The 20088-nt window shown below is 34.1% G+C and overlaps 2 protein-coding genes across 2 annotated transcripts; one reads left to right on the top strand and one right to left on the bottom strand.

The window, feature by feature from the left end:
- Positions 1-83: 83 nt before the first annotated feature.
- On the bottom strand, positions 84-4301 carry LOC127801475 (glutathione S-transferase zeta class-like; the record flags this gene model as incomplete). Its single annotated transcript, XM_052336676.1, has 10 exons — positions 84-321; positions 1727-1832; positions 1999-2058; positions 2292-2353; positions 2450-2525; positions 3090-3143; positions 3509-3580; positions 3843-3928; positions 4031-4087; positions 4208-4301. Coding segments are annotated over 9 exons (654 nt in total), but the record flags the coding sequence as incomplete, so codon positions are not given.
- Positions 4302-14819: 10518 nt separating this feature from the next.
- On the top strand, positions 14820-19391 carry LOC127802778 (endoglucanase 25-like). The gene is made up of 6 exons (XM_052338798.1): positions 14820-15587; positions 16617-16927; positions 17185-17643; positions 18079-18214; positions 18324-18496; positions 18628-19391. The coding sequence occupies exons 1-6, from the start codon at positions 15224-15226 to the stop codon at positions 19027-19029; spliced, it is 1845 nt and encodes a 614-aa protein (XP_052194758.1). The 5' UTR covers positions 14820-15223; the 3' UTR covers positions 19030-19391.
- The last annotated feature ends 697 nt before the right edge of the window (positions 19392-20088 follow it).

The raw sequence follows: 20088 nt of genomic DNA, 5'->3' as shown, positions 1-20088 counted from the left end.
TTATGCCATTAAACTCTTGAATCTGAAGCATATTCTTAGGATTGATTTTATCAATCATAGAATTAATTAGAGCATAAGACTGACTGTAAATGGTCTGATCATAGCAGCATAAGGATGCTCATACATATATGTGGTAGAGTTAAGTAGCATTTGACATTTGACATTTGACATTCGACATTCGACAATGGAACAATTACATAGGATTCAACGAAGATGTTGAACCAACTGGAGGACACTTTTGGGGGGGTTTATTCCATTCCACAATGCCACAGTCAGCTAGCCATTGTGACAGCTCTGCCCGGACTTTTGACAGCCCATTCTCTGATCCAAATATTCAAACCAAAAGTAGAAAGATTCAGTATAGAATAATGATATTTCGACCTACTTTCTATTTCGAATTGTGATCCTCACAATTAATTTCCGAACATATTTGATATTTTGCTGGATAAAACTATCAATTTAGTGTCAAAAGTGTTGAAGGAGGATTTTAGGGGTGTCAACGGTTAGGATTGGTTCGGTTCTATAAAAATTCAATAATCAAACCATTTTTAATGGTTCCGAAAAAATAAGAACCGTAATCAAACCATTATATGTATAAAATCAAACCATGATCAATTCGTTATATCGGACCGGTTTTAGTTCTATTTCGATTCTATTCAATTAACATTTAGCTTCTAAATATTTTTGTAAAATATAAAATTACAAATAAATTTGTTAATTAAAATAAATTCATAACTTCATTAATGCTTTAAGTTTTGAAATAAAAGTAGACCAAAATAATTCATAGATTACCTCATCAAATGAGATTACATCGACCATTTAGTATAGCAATAGCGCATAAAAATCTAAAAATAAAAAAGTTCATGAATCTTGTTAATTTTCTAAGAAGTGATACTATTTATACGTGTATATATATATATACTAAAAAAATTATAATATATTTATAAGTATAATATCAGTTCTTCTTTGGTTCGAATTATGGTTTGTGATGCGGTCACCAATCAAGACCCGGTCCAAGGCCGACCCGATCAAATCGAAACAGTATCACCAAAATAGTAGTGTCGGAACAATATTTTAATACTTCTTAAGTTTTAGAATTTTACTTGATTTAGGATTCTACTTCATGTTTCTACTTGATTTAGGATTTTACTTCATGATTCTATTTGATTTAAGATTCTACTTCATGATTTTACTTGATTTAGGATTCTATTTCATGTTTGATTAGGGTTTTATTTTTATTAAGATTTCAGTTAACTTTTATTTATGATTTATTTCTATTAGCATTATAGTTGAATTTTATTTACAAATATTAGATGGATTTGGATTAGTCAAATACTATAAATATGCTTAGAATTTAGAGTTTGTAATCAAGTTTTTTCAATCAAATTTCAGCAACTTATTTGGGTTTTCTTAACAAAACAGTCTTATTTTTGCGTTTTCTTGAAAACTAAGTTTTGGCCACCGAAATTTGTTCTTTCAATGGTTTATTTTGGTTTTTTTTTTTCACACATGCGCTACGTAATGCGTCAGTTTGAAAAAAAAAAAAAAACCAAACCAAATATATCGATTCTTAATTTTTTAGGACCAGAATCTAATAATTAAATCATAGAATTAATTCAAAAGTCATGATTCGGTTCGATTTAATCCAATTCACCGATTTTTAGATATTTTTCTGACACCATTAGAGGATTTTGGTTGGATATATTAGAAGGTCGAAGGGTCTTACCTCAGTAACAAGGCTAAGATTGAAGTGGGATATCCGGCAAAGCATCCTTGAAGGCTGGATGCTTCTCATATGCCTCCTTAAGCCTAGACAAAAGTGGGTATTGCATCTGTCCCACAAAAAAAAAATTAAAAAAATAGTAATAATAATAATAATAATAACTTAATTCAAGTCGGATTAATTTAGTTTTATTTTGTGTTAATTGAGTTCACACATTGATCATTCAAGAAGAGGTTCTATAACTTATAATAATGTACAAACACTAATAAAATTACCATGTCAACATTGAACCTTTTGATGGCTGCATTGACCTGTGGTGCTAGAAACAAGTCGGCCTGCAACCATTTTACAAAATAAAAATATGATGAGGGTACTAAAAAGTTTAAATTTGAAAGATAAATCAAGAGACTCAATAGTGTTCATGCACATTCATTGTTTATTTGTTATGCTGGCTTTGAGCGCTTACAAATGTTTACATCAAAATAAAATTGTAATCGATCCCAGATACTACCATCATCAAAACATAAGAATATTAAAATGTATGCAAATTAATTGGAAGGAAACAAACCAGACAGACTTCATCTCCAGTGGCATATTTCCCAGCATGATCATGCAACAGCTTCTCCAAAGCTGCAACACGAATATTAAATTCAAAATCATTTCTATCTATATTCATATTATCTTCTCCTGATCTATATACCCTAGCTCTTGCTATCTTAGACTTACCCACGAAGCCTTTTTTAATATGGTACTTTGCCCAAATAACCTTCACTTCACGATTGACATTGTCTCCCGTATATTTCTATAAACCAAAAGGCAACAAGAATTGGGAAAAAAAAAAAAAGAGTCAAATAGCAAATGTTTGACTTAGTTATAAGCTTCTTACAAGGATAAGATTATAAATAAAATCGACTGAATGGCTAAAATTTATAAAACCAACCATTATATAAAGACTTACGGCACTTTTGGTTCAACAATTATTTTATAATTAAATTAATGGTCGAATAGATTGGTGATGTGAGTGTAGATTTATTTATATTGGGTACATGAAAGGATAATAATAACATTCAAATAAATTTAATTCTTCAATATACTGACCCCTTTTAGGGATATTTTACTAATAATTGATGGTTTCCATCTAGAATTATGATTCTTAGAAGGTGGTGGGAATAAATAAATATATATATTTATATTTATAATTGAAAACATATAAAACAGAATTGTACATATGTAACGTTAGGGAATATTAATAATTGATGTTGTCGGTAGTGTTCGGATAATATTTTATTTTATTGTGCAACTTGTAATTACAAAAATATCATAGTAGAGGGAATATTAATAATTTGTATTTGAATGGAGTACTCACCGCTATAGCCAGATTCTGGAAAGGTTGAATGCTTGTTGCAACAATATTTGCAGCCTGTCACGCATATTGCAGGTAGCATTTTCAGGATTGGAAGAAGGAAAAATAAAATAAAACTAGCAATAATTCTCTTTTTATTAATTAATATTATGTTACTCGGATCTCGAAATAGAAAGTAATCCACAAATACAAGACTCCAGCTCGAAATCTTTTTTTTTTTTTTATAATTCTAAAAATTTGTACAAACACGACTATAAAAAAAAGATACTTGCGAAGCATAATAATATCAGATGAAAATGCTATTTGAACACTCGAGTTTGACATCTTTATTTATATTCTATATTGATGTTGGGTATATTTGAATTAATATAACACGAAATATAAAATATCACTATAATTGCCAACATTAAATATACAAATACCTGAATATTGATAGCTCTTTTGTCAATATCACGAGGGAGTAGTGGATGTTGAGGATATGTGTCGTCGAGGTACTGCACATTGTTGAATGAAAATTGTTATTTTTATATTTCTATGCGATTTATGTTTTTAAATTTTTTAATCTTTAAAGAGTTGTAGTTGTACGTAATTTTTTTATACTTTTATTTATAAAGAAGTTATTCCTATAACTCTGCTTCATCGCAAACTCATTTTGTTTAAAAAAAAATAAAAAATAAATTATTATTATAAAATATCACCCAATAATTTGAGCTAATAATTTAAATAGGTACAATAAATTATAAATCTACGACTCACCGTTATGATAGCCAAGGAATCGGAAATGATAGTGTCTCCATCAACCAACACCGGCACATAACCAATGGGATTGAGCTTTTTAAACTCTACGGTAATTCAATACACAACTAATTACATGTACTTTTCATGTCAAATTTTGCAACTAATGGCTATATATATGTACACACACATGTTTGTGTCCCACTCACCAGGGCTTAGTTGCTCTCCTTCTGACAAGTTCACAAATTGGTACTCGCATTCCAAACCTGTTTTCTTATCAAGCCACCATTAAACTCACACCCCGAAAAGCAACAAAATTGACTTAATGTAATCTATGAGAATATTTAACCTACGAACAACATTATTGATAATGCAAGAGAATGGACCTTTCAAGTTGAGGGCAATCTGAACTCGGTTCGAGCACGAGCTTAGATGGTTGTAATACAACTTGAGCTTCTTCTTTTCTTCTTTCTTTTCCCAAGGGGACAAAGATAAAGATTATAAACATAAAAGATAAGGATGATAGATGGGAAGAAGAAAAAAATTGGAGCAGAGAGAAAGCACAAACCATGGGTGGCTGAAACATACAATGAATGGAACTGCAAATAAACGTTGTGGCCCTTATAAATAGACGGACAGCGTGGGAGTGGGGTAGAATGTGATATATTGTTCAAAACTTCATGCCAAAAGTGCAATACTAGGTAATCGTGAGTCAACATCATGGACCTCTTCAAACGGAATTAAAAATAAAAAAAGAAACATGTTGGCCACGTGTGAATAATTTATTTGTTCAGTATTTTCTAGGGAATATTTTAATATAAAAATAACATGATTTGGGGCCCCCCATGATCTGTTTACCATGAAAGTCAACCCACGATCTATTTACCATCTTTTTTTAGTTATATTAAAAAACAAAAATGCTATCTACACAAAAAAAATATATATTTTTTTTAATTAAAAAATTTATAAGACAAAAAAATATTATATACAAGCATCGATAGGACATATCCCAAGAAAAAAAAAACTAACAATACAGCTCTAAGGGTTTAATTACAAATTATTTAAGACAACTTGAAAAAAATATGTCATAATTGAAAAAAATATATTTATATTACATTAAGATTATATTTGATTGGACAAAATAAAATTAGACAAAATAGTGTAATTTTGAGTCAATATCATAGATCTCTTCAATAAAAATTAAAAAATCAAATTAGACAATAAGTTTGATTAATTTAATTATTTTAATTAAAAAATCAAATCAAAAATTAAAAATCAAACTTTTTTAAAAAAAAAAAAATAGAGAACAAAATATAAGATCAAGCACAAGATGACAAGACTGCAAATACTGTCAGGCCACGTTTTTTATTGATCAATCAATTGTCAGATGCCGGATGCAGATTCACGTGCCGAGTTTTGCTCTCCCCCCCCCCTCCTCTCTCTCTCTCTCTCTCTCTCACCGAAGCATGAACCCACCATCCCAGAAATCGGAACCCTCACTGGCTTCATCTCCTACTGCCGCCGGCGACAATCTGACATTTTCGGGCCGCAGATCGGGCGCACCTAGAGGCTCGTACAGCTCCGGCGCGCATCCCCAACACCTCCGGCGTGAATCTCCTTCTGCCGTCGTCGGTCCTCACCAACAGCGGCGCTGGTAGCGTCTCTCGCTCTCTCTCTCTCTTCTGGAACTTCCCGCTGCTGCCGGCGACGATCCCCTGATTTTTGCAACTTATTTGATTTTGGGAGATAGCAATAATGGATAATAAATTTGTTAAGTATAAATTATAGATAGTATTTTTTTTAATATTAAATTTACACACTCAAATAATAAAATTTGATGGATAATATCTAATTTTCAAATAATAAATTTACATACTCAAATAACAAAATTTGAGTATGTAACGAGCACGGGGGCAAGCCGCAGAGAGAGAAGTGAGGGAGAAGCATGTAATTTGTGTGGCAGTTACAGGGTATTTTCGTCATTTCTCTCTTCCGTGCCTACAGGTAGCAAAATAAAATGGTGGGCTTTATAACATAAAATAATATATTATTATAAAAAAAGGTGTTGTATAATTATTATTATTATTATTATTATTATTATTATTATGTGGACTTTATTGTGGAATTATTGCATAAAAAATGTCCCGTCGATGAGTCCTCTTGTTGTGTCGCAGCCGTCCCCTGCTAGTTGAATCCGAGAGCGATTTTGTTCACCCTCTTTAACGAGGTGACCATCACTCCCGTTCCGTTATTTTTTACCCTCACAGCTTGTGTGAGGGTGATGGTCACCTCCATGTACCATTTCGTTATTTTTCACCCTCACAGTTTTTGTGAGGGTGATGATCACCTCCGTTAATAGGGGTGAACAAAATCGCACTCGTTGAATTCGTCTTTGCGCTGCCCTCTCTGTCATTCTACGTCTCTGTCTGTCGACTCCCACCTTTATTGGTGAGTGCATTCTTGTAAAACTTACAAGTTAATTCGTACAAGTCTTCTAGTTGTGAGCCTCTACATGAATCAATTTGTCTATAAAATCAAATTTTAATTGAATCAAAGTTGAATAAAGAGTGAACTCGTTAAGCTTTAACTGTCCTCTTATCAGTGTTTTCCCTTAGTGTCCGATTGCTTGGTGTTTGTGTCTTAATGTTATATTTAAACGTTATCTAATTTGAGTATTAAGTCTGATGATATAATCTTATTTGTTATTTAAATGGTCATATCTTTATTTATAACTCTCTATTTATATATGAATAAGTCTCTAAATATTATGATGGTCTTTAGTCTTAACTTGTTAAGAATATGTGATAAAAATTTATAACACATAATTTCTTAAATATGTTCTTAATTCTAAGATTTTTCTGAAAGATATTAAAATTAATCGATGAACGAGGATATGGGCTAACCTTTCATTGATATGAAATACTAATGATAAAGAGTAGTGAGTTACATGCTATAATACATGAGATGCAAATTGTAGAAATATGGGTGGGTGGTGGGTGGGTGTTCATTGAACATCTGTTGAATGTGATGTCTGTAACGAATCACATGACTAGGAAGATTAATGATCTGTTGCTAACTTTCGATTGTGTATCTGGTCATTTGACCAGAAATAACAGAGTTATTTTGTACATTGGTGTTAGAGATTTACTATTGAGTAGAATCATTCAGTGTGAGAAGTGGGAATGTTTTCTGTGTTGTCTCTGTGTAGTGATATATGGAGACAGATGTTCGCTAACAAAATCTATTATCTTCTATCAAATGAGGGTAAACATCTTATGCGATCTCAGTTGGTTGGTGATTATAAAAATCTTTGGCTAAAGTATGCACAATCAGAAAGATGTCAAAAAAAGAGTTTCGGTGTGTCATCTCAATCACCACAGATTGGATTTTGCACAGTTACCAAATTCTTTGAGTTTATTCTATCATTGGCTCTCACTTAGTTAGAATGTTAGTGAATGAATTATAGTGCACGAACCGCAAGGTTTTTTGGGAGTGTGGTTTGACACGGTTTGAGAAATTTTCAAACTGTGTGGTTTGCGGTTTGCAATTTTTTTAGTTCAGTTAAAATTGAACGGGCCAAGTAGTGTATTAGTAAGAAAATTAAAAATATCTAATAATTAAAAAATTAAAAATATATGCTTGCTTGACCATGAATTATATTGTAGATTTTTGTGTTATTTTTATATTATTATGGACATGTGATTATGTCGTAAATTTTAAACTTTTAAGTTTATAATTTTTATTAAATTGTAATTTATTTTACTTTTAAATTCAAAGATATTATAAAAATTTAAAAATTATGATTTTATACATTTATTTTTATGTTTTAATTAAAAAATTACAAGTTAGTAGAGGAAACACTAAATGAAGTAATAAAAAAACACTAAATCATGGAAATTGCACAGAACTAAGCACCGCAAAATGCGGTGCAATTTGGTGTGGTTTGTGCACACTAAACTAAACGACACAGCTTAGTTTAATGTTAAATCATACATATAATTTCATGTATTAAATCTCCTTTAAACCGTTCAAACCGCAATATGCACACCCTAGAAAACATCTCCTTTGCATGTTGAGGTCCACAAATATAACATTTGTTGCATCCGGATAAAAAGTAGAACAAATCTATTATTATTAATTATGATAAAGAGGTACAACCCCCCCCCCCCCCCCCCCCCACCACCAAAAGAGTGCGCCCCAGTCTCTCCCTTTCTTCCTTCTTCTCCATTCCGCTTCCTGTGCTTCGTGCGGCCGGCGTCTGATATGTATATAGATATATATTATATACGCGGCAGCCGTCCATCTCTCCCTTAATCTCTCTCGGCTTCTTCCATATAAATATATATGCGATATATATATATATAAAGGGATATGGTGGGCGTTGAAGCCAGTGCGTCCGAGGGCTTGTTCTTCTTCTTTATTTGCCTTGATGCCATCTGTGTATATACATATATATGATATATTATATGTAGTGTGTGTGGTTGGGCGTTATGTGATTGAAGGAGGAGATTGCAAGGCGCTGCAATCACACGGCTCTCTCTCGTACGCAGTTTCTTGGAGAAGCGTTGATGGACGGAAGCGTCGCGGGAAATTAAAACCCAGAAAATGGACAGTGGTGTAGATCCGGCGAAGGAGTTCGTCGTGGCCATTGCAAAAGACCAACACGGGCAGCCAGTGACCAGCATCTCCAGTGCGGCAAGAGTTGCCGTCGGCCGGCAACGGGCTGTTGCAGGCAACTAGCGGCGGTCTTCGTTCGTTATCCAACAGTTTCAGCTGCTGTGACGGCAAGAGTTGCCAGCGGTGACAGCGATTGTGGTTTCCGACAAGCCTCCGTTATATCCCTCTTAAGGTTCATGAGATGAGTAGCCCTTTGGAAGAACGATCCCAGCTTCTATTCACCTTCGTATGGTCCTACCAGGAGTCCAATTAAGGCCGTCTAGGCACTCTAGGGGTGGACTAACTTGATCCCCTACCCTCGTGGGGATGGTTTGGTTAACAAAGAGCAGGTACCGAAGCTGGTACGTGAGCTCAACAAGGAGACCGAAATGTTCGAGTCAAACGCGCAACATAAGCAACCAACATGTTCTTTTGAGTTTAAGGTAAAAATTATTATTTATTGCATTTTCATATTGTATAGCTGCATATGACTGTGTATCATTGTGTATTGCAAGAAACAAGATGTTTTCACTACTTATTTATTTGATTTTTGAAAAAAAAATTAAAAAATGAGTTTGTCTTCTTACATCTATTGCTAAGTATTAAGGTGTGCAATCGTTATATCCTTTCAACTTGGTATCACCATCAATTCATAACTCCGATTGCTTGGTGTTGTTGTCAATTTACAAATACAAATTGTAAGTTGAGCCACCACTAGTTTACAAATATGAATTGACGTTTTCATACTCACCTGCTTAGTGCTGTCATTTCCATGCAACACAAATTGATTCAGAGCTCTAATTACTTGGTGCCGCTATCGATTCAGCTTAAAGGGGCATGTTATTACTTTGTCTATTTCTTTTTTTTATCTGTTTCTTGGTTTGATATCTGTGCACCGCTAATTCTTGTCTATTTCTTCATTGATACACATATTTATCTATTTCTTTTTCGTCTACTTTCATTAATTTGATTATTGTTAGTTTCTTTAATTTAAAAGTGAATTATTGTTGATTTTATCAAAGAGCTCATCGATGAACTTATTTTGAAATAGGTACACCTGTAATATTCTAGTATTTTGAGAATAATAATAATTAATTTTGTATTTAAAATATTTTTTGACATCAATTAGAAATTATAATTGAGAAAACTAATGGGTTTAGAGTTAGTAGGCTAACTTGAAAAATGAAATGTTAAGTAAATGGGCTTAGAGTTAGTAGGTTAAGTTAAAAAAAAAAAAGAAAGAAATGTTAAGTAAATAAGCTTAGAATTAGTAGGCTAAATTGAAAAGAAAAAAAAAGGGTAAGAAAATTGGCTTATAATTAGTGGGTTAAGTTGAGAAATGAAAGGCTAAGTAAGTGGGCTTAGAGTTAGTAGAATGGGCTTAAATTTATGTACTAAATGAAAGAATAGTCCATTCAAAATAAGATTTAGTTGAAAAATAATTAAAGTAAAAAATAATTAAAGATAGTGGGTAAAATAATGGAGAAATGTGGAGACAAAGTAGAGTGTGGACAAATAATCAAAGATAATTGGTGAATTAATAGAGAATGTGAGAGACAAAATATGATGTGGACAAATAATCAAAGATAAATGATGAATTAATGGAGAAATGTGAGAGACAAAGTAGAGTCTGGCCAAATAATCAAAGATAATGGGTGAATTAATAGAGAAATGTGAAAGATAAATTAGTGTATGAACAAATAATTAAAGATTATAAGTAAGATTTAGTGAAAAATAATTTTTTAAAAAATGATAAAATAATAAAAAATAGTGGATTACTACAATTATACTAAACTTAATTCAACCTATATAAATAGAGGAAACTTGAAAGGTTTGAGGACTTAAATTAGAAAGAGAAAAGTTGTAAGAAAGAAGGATTTGAGAGTAAGAGAGAGATTTGAGAAAGAGAAATAAAAAATATAGAGAAAAATACCAAAAATTTCTAGAAATATCCTATAGGTTGAGTTTAATAGTTCGTGTGAAAATTTGTGGCAAAAAGTGTTGTTGGATACGTAAACCGAGACTTCATCGCAGTATAGAAGAATACCGAATCACTCCGCGGGAAGGTAAGTTATCTTCAAACATTTCTTTAAAAATTCCAGAAATATTAGAATCATATTCTAGAATTTTTGATGGTGAAATTGGAAGAGAAATGCATGATTAGTATTTATTATGGATTTTTGAGGCAATAGATGCTTGAAAATCAAAGGGAAAATGAGAAATAAATAGAACATGGATTTTATAATTATGAGAAAATTTCTAGGGCTTAAGAATATTGTTTTAGGAATTATTGTGAAGAGAAATTAAGAAAATTTTATTAGAAAATATTTATTTCATAATCTTGAGGAAATAATAGGAGGAAATTGGAGAAATTAGAAAAATTAGAGAAAAATTAGAAATCTGATTTTCTTAAGTAATTATGATGCCAGGGTACCTCAAGGTTCATAATTGAGTATAATTGGAAGTCCGATGCAAATTTTGAAGCAAAATTACGCTAGGGGCAAAAATTATCTTTTTACAAGGTAAGTGGTACTTCCCAACTATGTTTAGTTTTATGAAAAGGGTTGGTTCGTAAGTGATTTTCCCAAAACCCAATTTTATGTAAATGGTTTTATCATGTTGTCATGTCTTGATGTGAATATGTTCATATAGATTGCATTTACATGTATTGATGATGAGATATGCATATGAACACGACGATATTATTGGTCCTGAATCGCATAAGGGTTTGAGAGTACGGGCCAGGACCGCTGCTCTACCAAGAGTGCACCTATACACCTCGACCTGGTAAGGAGACTGTGAAAATGGGGTGTAGCAATAAGGTACGATCGGCTCAAACCAAAAGAATAGAAAAGGACATTTTGCATTTTACATTTATGCACGGAATATGTTTATTGTTCACTTACTTAGATGATTTATCATCTAATTTGAGTTTTATCCTTGGAATATTCAAAAGTTCAAGATGGAGATTGTAGCAGAAATGAGGATGAATGAGGCATGAAATGGCACTTAGCAAAGTGCATGATGAATTGTATGATGAGTTGAATGTATGTTATGTAGCCCATGAGTTTAAGTTCTGCCACTTTGAAATTCTGAACGTTTGAAAAATGATGATGTAAAACTCTATTTAGGGTTAATGTTAGTTGAAAACTTATGTTATGTATTAAGTCATGTTGAGAAATTTATGTTCTTGTGATGTAAGCACTGAATTATGATTAATGTTATGATGTTATGTTCGATTCTAGTTTCCGCATTTGATATTTATGATGATTCTCCTTAGAGATAAATGAATTGAGCTTTTGGGATTTATTTAAAGAGTGATATGATTTAGCAATAGTTTTAAGAAAAAAAAAATTATCCCAAAATTGTCCTGCGATTTAACGCACTCGGGAAACGGGGCGTTACAACACCCGTAGATGTATTACATTCATAAGGAATAGTGTTGTAATAATCATGTTATTAAGCAATATTAATTTATTTTTTTATAAAATTATATCATTATAAACATATATTTACATACATTAAAATTAAAAGATATTTTTAATTATTTCTAAAATCTTACAATTTTATTATTCAATTTTATGATTTGATTTCATGGATCTTCCTTCAATCCCACTATAAAATCTCGAATTTAACAACCTTTGGTGACTGCTAGTTCACAAATATGAATTGACGTTTTCATACTCACCCGCTCAATGCTGTCATTTGCGTGTAACACAAATTGATTCAAAGCTTTTGATTACTTGGTGCCGCTGTCGATTCAGCTTAAAGGGGCATGTTATTACTTTGTCTATTTCTTTTTTTGTCTATTTCTTCATTGATTCACATATTTATCTATTTCTTCTTCGTCTACTTTCATTAATTTGATTATTGTTAGTTTCTAGAATTTAAAAGTGGATTATTGTTGATTTTATCAAAGAGCTCATAGATGAACTTATTTTGAAACAAGTACACTCGTGTATGTATTTCATTCGTAAGGAATAAGGTTGTAATAATCATGCTATTAAGTAATTTTAATTTATTTTTTTATAAAATTATATCATTATAAACATATATTTTCATACATTAAAATTAAAATATATTTTTAATTATCTCTAAAATTTTACAATTTTATTATTCAAGTTTATGATTCGATTTTATGGATCTTCCTTCAATTCCACTGTAAAATCTCGAATTTAACAACATTTGCTTGCCATCTTCGACCATATCCAACTCTCTAGGTCGCCATCTTCGTCCTCCTGCGTCCAGATCTACCTTTCTACATCACTATCTTCGCCTCTATCCTTCTCCACTTAAGTCGTCATCGTCCTATCTGCTTGCATCGTTGTTTGCCCTTTGTTTGGTATACTCTCTTTCTTTCCTTCTCTATTATTCAATCATAGTTAAATTTATGCATTTGGTGCTCTATTATTCATGTTGTTCTTCACTGATATGTTTGTTCAACATTATGGTTTATAATCTAGTATTTATGTTATTGTGAGTTGGTGATCTATAATTTTTTCAGAATTCATTATTGATTGTTGTTGTTGATGATGATGATGATCTATATAATTTATGATGTAGATTTTAATCGCACTAATAATATATTTATTCTCAAATACCACCTAATTCATTAATTAATTACTCACTTTTTCCTTTTAGCATACACATAAAATTGTTTATAATTATTTACATTAAAAATAAAAAATATCTAAAAATCAATTCTATTAAACATGCAAACGCGGTATTAATTATTTACATGAAGAGGTTGATCCCTTTTCCATGGGGAGAAAATATAATCTTCCCTAATAGAGATAATTCTTGGGATATTGAAAGATATCATTGATTGACTTAATCTTCTTCTTTATCTCTTTCCAGTTCAAAATCATAATAAAGATTATAAAGATAAGCGGAGCTCCTAAGTCTTGACACGTGGCGATTGCATATTGGTCTTTACTAGCACACATGGCTCCGAGTTAATGGTAACCTCCCAAAGGTAGTACAGTAAAATTGTCCCTCTGTAAATATTCCCTCATCACTTAGTATCTGGTGATTGACATCACAAATGATAATACTCAAATAAAACGGTACTTTAAACTATGAGTATGTTTATGCAATCTAAGTGATTATTTTGGTAAGTATATTGGGGTTATTGGTACAACTATTAATCTTAGAATCTTAAAACCAACATAATCTTTAGAGAATTTGGATGGTTGTAGAATATGATTTTGAAGAAGATCTCCTCGATATTTTTATTTTAGTGTTAGGAGAAATATATATATATATATTTATATTTATTGATTGTTTTGATCTTTAAATTTAATTTTTTAATATAAAACTTGGAATATGCCCTAACTTAACATGGTAGACGTGTTTTAGTTTTTTTTTTAATAAAATTCTTATTTATTTAAAAGAATTATAATAAATTCATGAAAAATTTTGGCAGTAAACGAAAGTTTAGTTCGTTTAAAATTTTATTTAAAATATAAAAATTAAATTATAATCAAATATCACACAATAAATTTTTATTTTTTAATTTATACGTGCATAACGTGGACGAAAATTTTAATTTATTTATATTTATATTTATAAAACTTTATTTATTTCTTGCTACCTAATGTCTGTGTATATATTATGTATGTATATATTCCTTGCTGACACTTGAAGATTACTTGTCATTTTCCCTCTCCACCATATGATTGTAAGTACCAACTTTTGCCTTTCCTTTTCCTTTGGATTGGATGTGACCTTTGAATAGGTCTGGCCAGTGATAGTGATAGTGATAGGATAGGTAAGTGTAAATAATAATTTATCGATTGATATTTTACGGATATAATTTATTTTTTATTTTTTTGATAAAATTTGAATGAAAAGAATATTAGTATTGTGGTAAAATTGTTTGAAAAATTAGTTTTATTTAAAGACAACGAGATTAAGTCTTGTTAACGTAATAAATTTTTATTGGGTAAATAGCAAACAAAATTTTAATCTTCTCGTGAGTTTATAAATTATCTAAATATTTTAATTTTAGTAATTATATTTCAATGGACTCAATTGTATATAATTATCTAAATATTTATAAAATTAATTTAAATAAGCGTATTCATGACTTGACATTTTAAATATATAATAATAATATTATCATATAAAAAATATAAAAGTAAAAGATAAAAATATAAAATAATTTCCCGCCAATTGCCCACCTTTTCTTTTTTATTCCAAAACAATGACATATAAAATAGAGCAGTGGGGTCCACAAGCACATATGGTTTCTGTCGGCGCGACAGGAAAGCAAGCAAACAGGCAAATATTCGTGGAAACATTCGACGCGTCTAGAAGATCGATTAGCCGTTGGGTTGTCTGCAGTGCGAACGAAGCTAGGCCGGAGTGGATGGGTAAAGCGATCTTCCAGCTCCAAACCGTAACCGATACATTTTCCCGGGAAAGGAAACGAAGGAAAATCCACAAGCAACGTAGAAAATTGAGATTGAGCAGAGCGTTAGACAGTCTGTCTTTGTCAACTAGTAGGTCGTCACCGTCAGAACCCAACTCATAAATCAAAAGAAATAGAAAATTTGGGCAATCCAACACCGCCCCCCCCCCCCCCCCCCCCCCCCACATGATCCGTTGTTGGGCGCTTCTTGGATCGAAACCCACATGCCATTGATGCCAAAGTTCCACGCTACTTCTTTTTCCAGATCCCTGTGAGGATTGTTAATCTGAATCTCTATCGCCATTGTTGAGTTGGGAAAGCGGCGAATTGGAAGATGAGTATGTACGGGGATCCGTGGGGAGGGGCGCTGGAGATAAACGCGGAGGATTCCGGCAAGGAAGACGACCGGAGCGAGTACGACCGGGCGGCGCTATCGCGGCCGCTGGGCGAGACGCAGCAGAGCTGGCTGCTGGGCCCGGCGGAGCAGAAGAAGAAGAAGTACGTGGATCTGGGCTGCATCATAGTGAGCCGGAAGATCTTCGTCTGGACGCTGGGCACCGCCCTCGCTGCCGGATTGTTGACCGGATTCATCATCCTCATCGTCAAGACCGTGCACGCCCACCGCCACCACCACCAGCAGGAGGACAACTACACAGCTGCACTGCACAAGGCCCTCATGTTCTTCAATGCCCAGCGATGTAAGTAAAATGTACATGTGCTGTGTTTTTATGTGTTAGATAGCTCCTCGGATTTAAGTGTAGAACGCAATCTGATTGTGAAACAGGGTATGTCGATAGATATAGGAGACCTAATCCGCTTGTAAACGGGCACCCCTAGTTCAATTAGTAAATTATCCCACTAAGGTATGATTGAGGCCGATCCAAGTTAAATTGTTTGTGTCTTCTTTTCTCTTAATTTCTATATGGGATGTGAGTGACCCGATCGTAACCTTACACGTGATGTGTTGATTCTATGCATTCAGATAACAGTTTTTCTGACTGATGATTATGTGTTAGTTATTAGCATTTCATCTTCAAGCTTACAAGTTAAAAGTTATTGTCCGTTGACTTGTTTAGGAATTTGTTTACTACAAGTTAAACTTGTTACTCTGTTCTTATTTCTGTCTAAATTTAGATTTGGGTATGTATTTGTATTTCTGCATATACACACATGATCTGGCTTTCATATAATGAACACTAGAGATTTGTTTTCTCTTGTTTGATTCCTTTGAATTTCATATTCAAAGTTGCACTCAAATCTATTCATTAAGAAGAATCAGTTCAATACGTTCTTTCTTATGTGGCCATAGGTGCTATACTGGATAGAAATTCAAGAATCCATCTATGTGATGTAGGAAAAGGATACAAAATGGTGGAAAATGTAGAAATCTTTCTTCTTTTTCATTGGATTATTTTGTTCACGATGATTTGCCATTGCTAAGAGGGGGGAACAAGCAAACTTGGAGAGAAGTGGCTTTGAAACACTATTTGGGGTATTTGTAGCAATTGGATTGTCGTCGTTGTCTTAATCAAGGGCAAGACCAAAGACAACAACTAGCCAATCATTTTAACTATCCATGTAGAAGATAGATGAGACAGCAGCCTGAAGTTTTGAAGAATGATTCTTACAGCTATTTATGCACACTTGATTCCATTCCTTCATCTATTAGCTTGGTGTTTTTTGCGTATAACCATTTGATTCTTATCCTTAAATGCTTAAAATTGCAGCTGGAAAGCTCCCAAAGCACAATAATGTCTCTTGGAGAGGAAACTCTTGTATGGATGATGGGAAGGGTGATTCGTCATCTGTAATTACGGATCTTGTGGGTGGCTATTATGATGCCGGGGATGCAATCAAGTTCAACTTCCCTGCATCTTTTGCCATGACCATGTTAAGTTGGAGCGTAATTGAATACAGCGCAAAATATGAAGCTGCTGGAGAACTCAAGCATGTTAAGGAAATTATCAAGTGGGGGGCTGATTACTTTCTCAAAACCTTCAATTCCTCAGCTGATATCATAGACCGGGTGGCTGCACAGGTAAATTTCTGCATGGTTTATGCCATATTTCAGAGCTCTAAAATAATTTATCGGTTTCCTTTGTTCTCTTTTCTACTGTTACATGAATAAATTTACATATTACTCGCCTGCAATCCTTTTGAGTAGATTTTCATGTTTATTTTTGCAGTGCTTGTTGCTAAATGGCATGATTCTAGTGCATACTAGGGTTGTTATTTTTGCAACCTTTAGTACATGCAGCCTGATCTTCCTCGTTCATTTCCCTATTTGTGTGACAGGTTGGGGTGGGGGATACCTCTGGAGGGCCGAGTCCTAACGACCACTACTGTTGGATGCGCCCTGAAGACATTGACTACAAGCGGCCTGTATTTGAATGCACTAGTTGCTCAGACCTTGCTGCAGAGATGGCTGCTGCTTTAGCCTCTGCGTCGATTGTTTTCAAAGATAACAAGGCCTACTCGCAGAAACTTGTCCACGGTGCAAGCACCCTTTTTAAGTTTTCCAGGGAGCAGCGTGGCCGATACAGTGCAGGCACTGCAGATGCTGCAATTTTCTACAATTCTAGTAGTTACTGGGATGAGTTTGTCTGGGGTGCCGCTTGGATTTATTATGCTACTGGTAACTCATCCTATCTTCAGCTTGCTACTAGTCCCGGCATTGCCAAACATGCAGGTGCCTTCTGGGGAGGCCCCGATTATGGTGTTCTTAGCTGGGACAACAAGCTTGTTGGAGCTCAAGTAAGTTGAGATTCTTATTATAATTCATTGATTGCAACACATAATTTCATTTTAGAAGTTGCGCTAATGACCTATTTTGAAGGGTGAGATTGAAGACATCACTAAATTAGAAGCTCCCCCCCCCCGCCCCCCCCCCCCCCCCACACACACACATTCACAAGATGATCTTGGATCTTTCTTGCATTTTCTACTTTTTATAAGAATCTCTTAAAATGGATCCATCTTATTTGCGATTTCTTCTCCTTCACATTCATCCCGCTTTTTTCTTTTTCCTCCCTCTGCATTGGTTTGTTTCTATCAGTCGTGAATCATGATCTTTTTATATGTCAATGGCCTTACTAAAATTTCCATTCTGATTTTCATCAATCAATGAACACTAGGATTGTAAGTTTGAGAGGACTAATTGCTATTGCCTTCTGATATTAATGTGTTTAGGTGCTTTTGAGCCGTTTGAGATTGTTCTTGAGCCCTGGCTATCCATATGAAGAAATTCTAAGGACATTCCATAACCAGACCAGCATAGTTATGTGTTCATACCTGCCATATTTTAAGAGCTTTAACAGAACAAAAGGTATGCCGATTCATCGACCTCATTTCATAGGTGTGGGATTTAGCGTTTAGGGTTTAGTTAGGTGTAATTTCAATGGGTTCTCAATCAAACACCCGGTGGCGTTTTGCAGGAGGCTTGATTCAATTAAACCATGGCAACCCTCAGCCTCTTCAATATGTTGTCAATGCAGCCTTCTTGGCTACTCTTTACGCTGATTATCTCGCTACTGCCGACACCCCTGGATGGTACTGCGGGCCTAATTTTTTCTCGACAGACGAGCTGCGCAAATTTGCAGAGAAACAGGTTTCTAATGCTCCACCCCAGTTCCTTTCTTTTGCATCAATGGATGGCAACCGACATATCATGTGGATTTCTTTGTTTACGCGTTCTTCTTTATGTGCGACTTAGGTAGCTAGCACTCTGTTGCTTTGCAGATTGACTACATCCTTGGCAAAAATCCCAGAGGGATGAGTTATGTTGTGGGCTTTGGCAATCGCTATCCCAAACACGTCCACCATCGCGGCGCATCGATCCCCAAGAACAGGATCAGGTATGACTGCAAAGGAGGATGGAAATGGAGAGACACCTCCAAACCCAACCCAAACACAATTGTTGGAGCCATGGTTGCGGGCCCTGACAGGCGCGATGGTTTCCACGATGTGCGTACTAACTACAACTACACAGAGCCTACTCTTGCAGGCAATGCCGGCTTAGTTGCTGCTCTGGTGGCTCTTTCCGGTGACAAGTCTGCCGGGATTGACAAGAACACCATCTTCTCTGCAGTTCCTCCAATGTTTCCCACTCCCCCGCCGCCACCGGCCCCTTGGAAACCATAAGAGATGCCAATGCCAATGCCGCCTGCTGTCAGCATCGTTTTCTCCTCGACGTGTGACACCACCTGGTTAGATGATTTTGCTGAAAACAGTAGTCTTTTGGGCTTTCTTCAACATTGCTATAGTGAAAGTAATACAAAGAATGAGAGAAACACAGTGATCATAAGCTCTAAAGATGGCCGGCCGGGCTGAGCTAAAGAATGAGAGAGTATAGCTGCAAGTTTGAGCTTGTTTTTTCATTTGTAATCTGTGATATATATATATATAGCATGTATCTACACAGATCGATCATGTACTCTTTCAGGTACTTTAATTTGCAATTTGTTCGAAATAAAAAGCTTCACCTTTTGCCCAATGATGGGTAACCTTTCCTTTCCCTGATATGCATGTAGAACGTCTAACTGGCTACCACCATCTATGTAGAATGAGTCAGGCAGGCTATTTGTACAAAAAGGTGGATTACAGAATCATTTAGAGTATAATGAAATATCTATTTTGCTCCCTACAATAAATGACCCAAATGACCAATTTTGCCCCTGTAATACCATCTCTCTCTTCCTTTATCTCTCTCTTACTCTCCCTCTCACACCATCGGCCCTTGCAGCAAGGCGACAAGGCAAGAGCAGGCGAGGCGGCTCAAGCGAAAAACGGCGACAGGTGGTCGGTTACAGTAGCGGCGGGTGGTCGATTGATGTCAAAATATTGCGATATATCACTCCTGTAAAGCATTCTGTAAGAATGCTTCTGTACAAATAGCATTTTCCATGTAGCATTTATGACTTCATTGGATTGTGGGGGTGCGGGGATGGGGAATTATGGATAAGTCTTTTAAGGCAGTTTTTTTCTATAAATTGTTATTATTTTTTTTATAATTTCTCTAGATAATATTTATTAATCAATATATAGATCGAAAAAATTAAGATCGAATAATATTTTAAACTTTTGTCATTTTCAATAAATTTGTTAAACTTATCTGATGACCTTTAAGAAAAAAGTCACGTGACTTATTATTTGAATTTTTTTTTTATATGCATATCTCTCTCTCCTCTCAATATAAACATA

The sequence above is a fragment of the Diospyros lotus genome, chromosome 5, assembly GCF_014633365.1.
Source record: "Diospyros lotus cultivar Yz01 chromosome 5, ASM1463336v1, whole genome shotgun sequence".
Lineage (NCBI taxonomy): Eukaryota > Viridiplantae > Streptophyta > Magnoliopsida > Ericales > Ebenaceae > Diospyros > Diospyros lotus.
This window is presented reverse-complemented; position numbering and strand designations above follow the sequence as displayed.

Bases quoted from the DNA above. Each gene is read 5' to 3' on its own strand.
- LOC127802778 (XM_052338798.1), top strand. From the start codon at position 15,224: ATGAGTATGTACGGGGATCCGTGGGGAGGGGCGCTGGAGATAAACGCG. The intron at 16,928-17,184 runs GTAAATTTCTGC...TTTGTGTGACAG, and splicing joins TAGACCGGGTGGCTGCACAG to GTTGGGGTGGGGGATACCTC. The intron at 18,497-18,627 runs GTTTCTAATGCT...GTTGCTTTGCAG, and splicing joins GCAAATTTGCAGAGAAACAG to ATTGACTACATCCTTGGCAA.